The 10,313-nt window shown below is 54.3% G+C and overlaps 4 protein-coding genes across 4 annotated transcripts; 1 reads left to right on the top strand and 3 right to left on the bottom strand.

Moving 5' to 3' along the window:
• Window positions 1–210: 210 nt before the first annotated feature.
• Window positions 211–2,410, bottom strand: IUM83_13370 (uncharacterized protein; the record flags this gene model as incomplete). The annotated part of the gene is made up of 8 exons (XM_067938043.1): window positions 211–425; window positions 488–1,318; window positions 1,406–1,514; window positions 1,608–1,811; window positions 1,874–1,929; window positions 2,008–2,078; window positions 2,139–2,289; window positions 2,350–2,410. 8 exons carry the CDS (start codon window positions 2,408–2,410, stop codon window positions 211–213), a joined length of 1,698 nt encoding a protein of 565 aa, XP_067788227.1.
• A 1,056-nt stretch (window positions 2,411–3,466) lies between these two features.
• Window positions 3,467–3,955, top strand: IUM83_13369 (Histone H4 acetyltransferase, NuA4 complex, Eaf6; the record flags this gene model as incomplete). Its single annotated transcript, XM_067938042.1, has 1 exon — window positions 3,467–3,955. One exon carries the CDS (start codon window positions 3,467–3,469, stop codon window positions 3,953–3,955), a length of 489 nt encoding a protein of 162 aa, XP_067788322.1.
• A 289-nt stretch (window positions 3,956–4,244) lies between these two features.
• IUM83_13368 (1-acyl-sn-glycerol-3-phosphate acyltransferase) lies at window positions 4,245–5,853 on the bottom strand (the record flags this gene model as incomplete). The annotated part of the gene is made up of 5 exons (XM_067938041.1): window positions 4,245–4,568; window positions 4,658–4,783; window positions 4,861–4,963; window positions 5,036–5,185; window positions 5,279–5,853. 5 exons carry the CDS (start codon window positions 5,851–5,853, stop codon window positions 4,245–4,247), a joined length of 1,278 nt encoding a protein of 425 aa, XP_067788323.1.
• A 439-nt stretch (window positions 5,854–6,292) lies between these two features.
• On the bottom strand, window positions 6,293–9,860 carry IUM83_13367 (putative exonuclease mut-7; the record flags this gene model as incomplete). Its single annotated transcript, XM_067938040.1, has 7 exons — window positions 6,293–7,081; window positions 7,215–7,676; window positions 8,196–8,373; window positions 8,467–8,646; window positions 8,721–8,838; window positions 8,916–9,333; window positions 9,402–9,860. The coding sequence occupies 7 exons, from the start codon at window positions 9,858–9,860 to the stop codon at window positions 6,293–6,295; spliced, it is 2,604 nt and encodes an 867-aa protein (XP_067788327.1).
• Between the last annotated feature and the right edge of the window lie 453 nt (window positions 9,861–10,313).

The raw sequence follows: 10,313 nt of genomic DNA, 5'->3' as shown, positions 1-10,313 counted from the left end.
CCGACGCGACCAAGACGCGTATTGGTTCGTCAATCGAAGCTGTTCTGCGCCATGTTTAAAGAAGACATGCCGCGTCTTGACCCAAATACGTATCTCACACCGAATTCGTTGTTTGTGATAGGCATTGCTGGATTCACTATCCGTCGTAGACAGTCAATAAAGCTAATTTTGAAGTCGATCGATGATATGGCTACCTATTACGCGTATCTCTTACTCAGCCGGGGAGTCTTTGGGAGCATCATCTGCTTCAGGAACAACATCAACTGCGGCAGCGTCGTCTATCAGCTCCTGTGGTTCAGGAGGTGGAAGACCGCTACTCCCATCAAATTGTGGTTGTTCGTAGTCGTACGTATCGAATGCGTTGAGATCCGTAGCTGGTTCTTCCGCTGGATCGACAGCAGCATCGACTGGGGCTTCAGTGACTCCTATCACAGCGAGCGATTTGTTACTCAGCAAAAACGAAATTCGGCATTATTGCCACCCTTACCTTCATCTCCAGTTTCAGTATTTTCAGCAGTATGTGTGGATTCTGCAGGCTCCGAGTCTGGCGTCACGATAGGCTCTGGGTTTTCATCTACCTCGATACCAGGATCGGCAAACCCCTGAGCTACCGTTACCTCAGCTTCGCCATCAGTGGTAGCTGGTTCAAGCTCCTCCGTTGTAGCTTCAATTGGGACATCTGCGGGTGGAATGTTTTGCTCTGGGTCTTCTATCGGGCTTTCGTGCACCAAATTGTCATCACAAGTAGCTCCTTCTTCAGGTTCCGCTTCTCGCTCCGAACGCGGTGTTTCTTGCGCAAATTCATCCTGCTCATACAGCAGGTCGTCGTTGTCAACGTCATCAGCACTCGTTGATTCTCCTGCCGCCGGTTGTTCTGACGCAGAAACAGGTTCAGTATCCTGCGTTTCGAGGTTGTTGTCGTTATCCTGTTGTATAGCTCCTGCGCCAAATGTTGCTGTATCCAAGTCACTGTTTTGTTCTTGACGTGATGCATTCTGGTCTTGTTCCTCGTTTGTAAAGTGTTTCGACCCCTGCGGCAATTCATCTCCATCAGCCACGAAAGTAGGATAGTCACTTTCAGCGTCATCTGCTGTAGCCTCTGGGTGTTGGTCAGTCTCGATTCCGGGCTCGTAGTTGTCATTAGATAGTTGTTCTGCCTCTGTGTTCTCCTCGGCATCGTCCACTTGACCATCCATTTGCTCATCTGCTTGACCACAATCGTCTATCGACGCACAATCTGTCGTTTCGGCTTCCACAGGGTTGAATTCATTGTGTCCGTCGGCAAGCACATCACCGTCACTCCGTTGTCCGTCCGTCTCTGTAGCAACGTGTTCGGGTGCAACTGGCTCTGTAAATTCAGCTGGATGCTCAATGGCATTGTGTTCTTGATCGACAGCAAACTCACCAGCATTTTCATCCGGCATATCAATTTCTTGCTGTAGGGGATCCTCAAAATGTTGTTCATCATTTTGATCAGACTCGTCTTGGTATTCACCGCCCAGTTCACTGCCGTCCTGAAGTAAGGTAGCGTTATTCTCCTCTTTTCCCTCTACTTTCTCGGACGGCGGAACTACTCGAAATTGCTCGAGTGCATTTTGAAGTGTCACCTCTCGTGTAGGAGGCGCTCCAGTTCCGCTAGCGAATTCGATGATCCATTTCATAAACTCGGCTTTGGTGATACTTTGGGTCGATCCTTTGTTTAAGTCGCGGTAAGCCTGCAGCGTCACCGTCTCCAGCTCTTCGTCGGAGGGGACCGAGCCCACACCAGCTATCACACAAAATCCACGCGTGCTGCACAAGAACGAAATGGTCTGCAGCCATCGACATGGTTACATCATAAAATCATGCTAGTGGCGAATAACAGGCTGCTTACCATTTCGTCCATGGAGATCTGCTCCGTGCCGTCAAAATCCAGTGCATCGAAGATCACTGCAAAACATGGCAGAATCGAATTGTCGTTAATTAACCTACACAACATCTGCAAATAAGAGCAGCACTTTGTCCTACTTCCGGCCTTCTCTAGCGCCGGCCCAGAGCAAACTAGACACGCCCCACAAATGAAAGCAAGCGCATTGATTCTAGAAACATTATCAGAATTAGTTCGAGAACAGGTTATTGTATTAGTGGAAGCAACGTACATGCCAGTGGGACTGCTGAAGGCGTCGATGATGCTTTCAGCCCAATCCTTGTCACCTCCGAGCAGATCGGCGAGACCCTGGGCGTCCAGACCGAAATCCAAATCCTTGTCCTTGTAGTCCTGCAGCAATCGTCGCGAAGACTTTAGGTCCCCTGCAAGCAGCATCAGCAACAAGACTCATATACAACACTGCCAATATTCGCATCGCTTACATGTTGCCATGCGCTCGAATGTCGGCGCCAATGGCGACGACTTGGAAGACGACGTGCCCATAGCTGCGAAACGGAAACTGGAGCCCAACACGAAAGGACGGCTTTTAACCAACCGAAAAAATATCATGGAAGTTAACTCGTTTCTCATTATTTAGATACACTGGTATGCTGCGGGTCTGGAGAGTTATCTGTGTGGCACCATAACTGCAGATACTCACTGCAAGAAAAATATGATTTTTTGCTGTATTGAACCCTCGTCCCTTACTCTCTCTCCCCATAAATCCATGTTCGCGACGTTGCCAAGACGCATGGAGGTCTTCCTGTCGCTGCCTCAGCCAATCGTGCGGAATATCCTGGGTTCTGGAGTACCGGGTACGCTGAAGACCGTGCGCCAGCTAAACGCACAACCACCGCTTCGGTACTGAAAGAGTTGGAGTCGGTTGCGAGGACGTGGGCAGCGTCTTTACAGGAGGTTACGCGGCAGTATCAACAATCGGCACTTACCATCGTGTTCAAGACTGCCTCGGATCAATAACTGAATAACATGTACTCCAAAACTGGAAGAGAAAGGAAACAATTTGAGAGAATTGCACATCTGTACGGGATCTGTCACCGACTTCAATCATTCTCACCATTTCATTCATTCTACGACCCAGTCTACAAGGAGTGGTAGTGGACGTTCACATTGATTGGTCGCGTGTTTCGTGTGTTTGCCAGAACTGAAGATGCTCGAACTTGTTGAAATGCCTTTTGATAGTCGACATGTAACGCATTCTTTGATGCTGGAATCTTTGACGCTGCCGTATGCGGAAAAAGGAGTCAATGAAGGAAATGTCCGTATGGTGCTCAGTAAATTGTACAAGTCTCTCAAGAGTTGGCGTGGGGGGAGTAGTCTCGGTGGATTCGGGGCTCATAACGCTTTCACGACTCAAGTTTTTGCGTTTGCTGGATCTACGCAGTGCTCGGGTGTGTCCCGTTTTCTAAACGCACTATCCAGTGATTTTACTAGCCATCCAGCAACTTCAACTTCAGTTCTCCAATTTCGATAATTCTTTCAGCAAATCGTTTTCCAATAATTTTATATATTGTTCGTTTTCAATATTTCTTGGGGCTGGCCATGCCGTCGATCAAGGACCTGGATGCACAGCTGCGGGCGCTGCAGGCCAAGGCGCAGAGCGAGGAGCGCGACTGGGAGGAGCAGGGCCGCAAGCTGTTCGAGTTCGAGGACAAGTTCCTGCGCGACACGCTGCTGGAGGGCAACGTGCTGACCGGCTGGGGCGAGCCGCGCACGGCGCCCGTGCGCTTCCGCAACGCCGGCGTTCGCAAGCGCAAGCGCGAGCGGCAGGAGGCGGCGGCGGAGCGCGCCGGGAAGCCCGCGGGGCCGTCGACGCCCACGCTGTCGGCCGAGGAGCAGCTCAAGGTGGACCGCCACCGCCTGGCGTCCTACTCGTCCGTGTTCTCGCCCGCGGAGCCGCTGCACGCGACGCTGGAGGAGCGCGGGCGGAAACTGGTGGAGGCCAGGAACAAGAGACTTAAGAAGCCGCAGCCGGCAGTTGCCACTGCTACAGCTACAGCTACAGCCACAGCCACTGCTGCTGCCAAGTAGGAGGAGAGGAGCGAGGAACGGAGAGCTTCTAACTGCCTAACTACCAAATGTATTCAGAGGTGTGTGCATTGGTGGGACGACGCGAGCAGCTACGGTAGACGAGGCCTGCTTCAGGATGCCAGCTATGGTCGATGTCTTGCTTGGACGGGCGGTGTTGATGCTGATGCTGATGCTGATGCTGGTGCTGGTGCTGCTAGTCGGTGGTGGATGATGCACGACGGTAGCAGTGGGCTTTGCGTCTTGTCGGGGGTCGTCGAGGTGACAGCGCTTGGCATCGTCCCGGGCTGGCTTAGCAGGTGAAGAACATGAGGGCTTCGCCCGCAACCATCATGACCAGCGAGAACAGCATGAACGTGCTGTACGTGATGTTCAGCGCGTAGCAGACGAAGCTAATCGCGGCGAACGCCCACGACGTGACCTTGTATGTGATGGCCCAGGCGAGGTAGTGGTAGAAAATGTTCTTCACGATGAAGTTGGTGCTCACGCGGGTGCCGATGTAGTCCGGGACGTCCTCCGTGAAGGCCTTCAGGTAGATGCGGCGCAGGGCCAACCGGTTCTGGTTGCGGTTCAGGTTCGGGTCCGTCTTGTACTCGGGCAGGTATCGCACTAGCGTCTGCAAGACGAAAGCCCATTTCCAAGCAATAATTAGCGGTGAACGAGAAAGCAACAGCTGCACAGCTTGGATAAAGAAGCTCAACGTACGTGTCCGGGGATGCTGAACAGACGTCCAGGAGGCCACAACTCGTAGGCGCCGAACACGATGGAGGGAACGACGTTCTTCTTGGTGTCCTCACGCAGGTAGAAGGGTCCCTTCTTGAACTCTTGCAGCTGTAACGTGCGCAACGACCTCGCCATCAAAAACTCTATTCTAGTAAGAGCAGTGGAAGATTTGCTTCGCCACCTACCAGTCCGTCCTTGGAGCGCGTGCCTTCAGGCGAGATGCAGACCGAGTTGCCGTGCTCGTTCACCGACACCGCCAGCTCCTTGAGGCTCTTCAGCGCCGACGATCTGTCACCGCAGAATCAATTAGACCTGGCAAAAAGAAGAAGGAGAAAAGAAAAACAACTGTAGTCAACGCACCGGTGTGATCGATCGATCGCCACAAAGTCAAAGCCCCAGCGCGCCGACCAGCCCAGGAACGGCACCAGGAAGATGCTCTTCTTGGCTGCGAACTTGAAGGCGACCGGCGACGACCCGTTCACGATGAACCCGTCCAGGTTGGACGAGTGACTGCAGCACAGCAACAAGAGCAGCACCACCAAGTCAGCCGTCAGCCCTCCACAACACCTCTCTCTCTCTCTCTCTCTCTCTCTCTGCACCCACCTGAACATGCAAACCACCGAGTCCTTGAGGTTGAGCAGGTTCTCCACCCCCTCCACCTTCATGTCCGTGCAGGCCGTGACGCACACCATGGCGGCCGTGCCCCAGGACACCATGTCCATGGGCAGGTAGTTCTTCTTGACGCCCAGGCGCGTGAGCAACGGGTTGAGCCACTTGAGCGGGATCAGCAGCGGCACGCAGCTCAGCCAGCCCACGAGCACCAGCGCCATCGTGAGCATGCGCGCCACCATGTAGAGCTTCTCCAGCGGCGACGCGCTGGCCGGCAGCACGTCCAGCTTGAGCTGCCGGCGCACGGCGTCCAGCTTGGCGTTGGCCGCCTGCATCTCTGGCGCCGTGAGCCACTGGGCCTCGATGCCCAGCGCGTTCATGCGCTCCTCCAGCTCCACGCGCAGCAGCTCGCTGTCGTGGTAGAGCTTGCGCCGCGCCTGGTTGCGTCGCGCCAGCGAGCCCTCCTTCGCCAGCGCCAGCGTGGCCGGCAGCCGCGCCTCCACCTCGGCGAGACGCTGCTCGAAGCGCACGTCCTGCAGGACCTGCGCGGGCGTGGCGGGCGTCGACATCGTTGGAAGGGGAGCGAGGTCTGCGCGGTCGCGGGGCAGTCTGCGTGTGGCTCGACCAGGTGCGTCGCCGTCAAGATGACCAGCGAGAAGCTCGGCCAACGCGATATCAGGATACAAAGGGACCCGGCAGTATACCGGTATCGAGTCGAACAGTCGCCGCCGAGGTGTCACCGAGAAGCCTCGTGATTGGTAAAAACACGGCCGGTACCACAACTTTGGTACGGTACGCTGACGTAAGCGCTGACGTCAGCTTCAAGCGGTGGATGCTAGTCATTGAGAGCATTGAGCACTGCTGTCTTGCCACGAGGAACTTGTGCGAGTGCGTGCATTTTCAGACCCAAATTATCTACAGATCTGCGCGAACAGCGACCACCATGATCGTTGAGGCATTCTGGTGGTGCTGGCGGCGCGTGGTCTACGCGCGGCTGCAGTTTCTACCTTACTTACCGGCGACAGCGTCTTGCAACATCAGCAGGCAGTACGCGTCCAACGCAGCGTACGCGACTTGCTGCGGCGTCAGCGGCCGACGCTCCCAGTCGCTCTTCTGCTGCAGCTTCGACAGCGGGAACCCGAGCGCCTGCTTGATATAGGTGCTGAGTCCCTTCTGTCTGCGCTTGCGGCGCTGCAGCCTCTCCGACGCAGCGTCGTCGCTAGTACTGCGGGTCGCGACGATCGATCCATCCGACAGGTGCGTCGTCGGCTCCAGCGTTTCGAATGAGAAGTCCAGCACGTTGACGAACGTGTCGAAGCACTTCACCTCCGGGAACGACCAGCGCAGTCGCTTGATGTCGCCGTCGATGGCGAACCCGATCTTTGCTATCCTCTCCGAGGCGAACAAGTGCTCGAAAAGCTCCTCCAAGTCGCCCAGCGCCATCTCCACGAAGTCGAAAATGAACACGTAGTCGTTGCAAGCGACCTGCAGGATGGAGCATTTCGACTGCACCGCTGCTCGGCTATCGGGTCGCCACTCGGCGTCAAGGCCCAATCGAGTCACACTGTCGCGCATCAATAGATCCGTTGCCATTGACAATGCCTCGTCGCTGTCAACCACTACAATGCGTTCTTGAGCCAAAGGGATCTTCAAATACGCGGTATCATCGGCGGGGGTGGCTGAAGCGTCTGCGTACACGGGCTTCGGCATAGCTGCACGAGCCTGCATCATGTACGGCATGAACTCAGCCTCGTGCTCCAGCTTAAACTCCTGATTGCCTTGTAAGTGTTCCTGAAACTGAATGAGTCGTCTTCGTCCTCATCTTCCTCGGCAGCAGCATTTTCTAGCTCAATAACCTCGCGCACAAATTGCCGGCGCATTTCCAGCGAGTCCTCCAAGTCCGACTTGAAAACATGAGCACGTTGCTCACCCCGCCGTACACGAACATCTCGGCAAACTTTGGTCCAAGGTATGCCGCGGTTTCAGCATCGTACAACTCCGGGCGACGCATCAAGAAACCCATGGTTTTGTCAATGCTATCAGTCTCAAGAGCATCAAGGCAGAATGTCAGCAGCTCCGATCGGTGCGACCGATGCAAGTACACGACGTCATCCAGCTCCTTCACAATGTGAACTGACAGCAGCGGCAGTTGGCTCACGCAATACAGTGCATGGCGTTCTTCCATTGGGAGCTCATCTGTCACCACCACAAGCAGCTGCTTCGCCAATTTGCCCAAAGTTCTAAACGTCAGGTCCAGGAAGCGCAGTGAGATGACCGATTGCAGTAAGAAGAGGCACGGATCCGGGGTAATCATGAGCGCGTCGCGAATGGATTGCTCAGCGGCGTTCTTGGAGTCCTTATCTCGACTCGTAGTCAAAACCTGCATCGCATGCTGCGAAAACATCAACGGAGAGCATAATAAACTCGCTCTTGAGCACCAGTATCTAAAACTCGCGGAGTCTTGGTCTTCTCCAGTAATCGCAGCGATACTCCCTTCAGCTTCCAATGCCTCGTGGTCCTTAAACACTTGCTCAAAGATTGCGCGTCGAGCATAAAGCGTTTTCATTGCAACTTTACGTGACGATTCATCGAATGTGTTTCCACGGCGTGTGTATTTGAAGTAGAATTCACGCAGCAATGAGTCGTACACTGGCACTGGCATCATCAAAGAGGATTTTTGAAAGTGTTGCAACATCGCTTGGGCCTCAAAAACCGTATCATGCTGAATACAGCACATGAACAGCGCCGTTTCGGTTGCAGCAGAGCGACAAAAGCCATGCTTCAGCATAGCCTGCAACGTCTCTTCTGCCCCGACCGAGTTGTTTTTGTAGGCACAAGACTTCACCAATTCTTCAAGAAATCCTTGTTGTTTCGCATGTACACCAGTCTCTCCAAGTGGCACTTCATGCACCAGGAGTTTGAATCCTTCCTTATGGCGATATCCAAACATGCGTGCTATCTCTACACCCATTCGCTGCGTGAACACGACCTTGTCTTCATGCGCCAGGGTGATTAGCTCGGCGATATGATCGCAGTTCGTGAGCAAATATGCCCCGCGGACAAACTTACGGTACAACGGCAGCTCTCGACTGATACCTGGCAAAGTATCAATGTCTTGGACTATTTGCCATGCGAGAGGTTCATCGCCGCAGCACATGTACGCATCGACAATGGAAACGTACGTCTTTGACGTGAGCTGAAGCTGCGGCTGAGGAGGGATGGCTTCACCTTCGCTATCGTCACCACGACTCGAAGGCTGCCATCCCTTAGTCGCGAGGTCACGCATAGCATCAATAATAACGGACACGTCCTCCTTCCACTTTCGCTTCCGGCACTGGTGAATGAGTGTCTCAAAGTCGTTTCTGTAGTACCCAAAAGAGAAGCGTCAATAAGAGTACACCATCGAGCTCGGTCTTTGACGGACGCATGCACTTACACAGTCACCAGCGAACCGTTCTGAATACGTGAGATCAGCCGGTTAATGTCATGATGAACAACCGCCTTTCGGACAGATTGAGAAGTTTGGTGTCCCAGACAGCCGAGTGTTTTCGAGCCTGTTCCACACAAGCTATGAGAGATACTGTCGTCTAACTGCCAACACCAATCTAGCCATTGAAAGCCTTGTGCTCACCCTCTGCAGTAGACTTCCCCTCTTCTGCCTGCAACTTTTCAACTCTGACTCTCTCCTCTTGGCCCAGCACGCCGCTCTCAACCCACTCAGCTAGCACTGGTTCTAAGCCGTCATAGTCCAGCAACTTGGCAACCTGGCCCACTGTGTAAAAGAACCGATCGTCCACGCGAAGCTTGGGTGCATGTGCTGCAATATCGTTTAGTACACGGGTTGCCACCGCACGATCCTTCCTCCTCGCGCACGACTCCAACGCCTCCAGAAGCAGCGCCTCATCGAACCCTCCATCTTCCCTGGCATGGTCGAGAAACACCAAGCACTGCTCCGCCCCCACTCTGTCGCTCAGCCCCACCGCACGGACCAACGTCGTGTACGTCACCACGTTCGGCTTGGACGTCGACATCCGCATCTCCTCGTATTTCTAATCCACACCACGCCCCATTAGCCCCCCACACATAAATTAATACCCCCATAATTAATGGCAATTACTTTAATAGCAGCCGGCAAGTCGCCGTTGCGTGCAATGACGTCGATCAGCGCCGTGTACGTGAACACGTCCGGCTGGTAGCCGTGCACCTCCAGCAGGTCGAAGGCGCGCTGAGCCTCGCGCACGCTGCCAGCTCGCTGGCTGGCCGTGACGATCGTGTTGAGCGCGTAGCTGGGCTGCAGCATTGGCAGCCTGGGGATGCCGCGCGCGTCGTCGCCCCGCGTGGCCAGCAGCACCAGCCACTCCACGAAGGCGAAGGCGCGCTCGATGGCCGCGTCCTCGCGGCTCCCGTCCTTGTGCAGCCCGAGCTTCATCCAGCGGAAGATCGGGCGCAGGAACGCGCGCGTCTCCCAGGAGGAGTAGTCCTCGGCGGCCAGCAGCTGGCGCAGCAGCGGCCCCGACACCTCGTCCACCTCCCAGCGATACTCCTTCGTCGACATGGTCTTGCCTTGTGAACCCATGTTGACGAGGTGCTAGAGGTGTGGTGCACGTTAATTAGAGTGATGTACATAAAACAAGTTGAAATGAGAAAAGTCAAATTCGAAGCTTACATGTTGCCAAATTAAAAATTTCGCGAAAAGGGAAGTATACATGTAGCGTAGCAGTACAAAGCTACCGTAGTCACTGTTACTGTCGTTGTCGTGCACACAGGGCTTCTGAGTATTGCATTTATCATTGAGCAAACTAACAAAGTAAAGCATGCACTGCAGCATCCACAGCCCACAGAAACTAATTGCAATACCAAGCGATGGGCATCCATTACGGCACCATTAGTTCACATGTACCCTAGAAGCAGGCATTAGCGACAGCCGCATCCCAGTATGTCTTGTTCGCACGGAGAAACGAAATCATCTCCAACTTGGAGGGGTACAGCGACTGGTGCTGCGTACCCAGCGTCGTCTCCGTGACTCTAA

Source organism: Phytophthora cinnamomi (genome assembly GCF_018691715.1).
Source record: "Phytophthora cinnamomi strain GKB4 chromosome Unknown Contig54, whole genome shotgun sequence".
In the NCBI taxonomy this organism is placed as follows: domain Eukaryota; phylum Oomycota; class Peronosporomycetes; order Peronosporales; family Peronosporaceae; genus Phytophthora; species Phytophthora cinnamomi.
The sequence above is the reverse complement of the archived record's forward strand: the minus strand, read 5'-3'. Positions and strand labels throughout refer to the sequence as shown.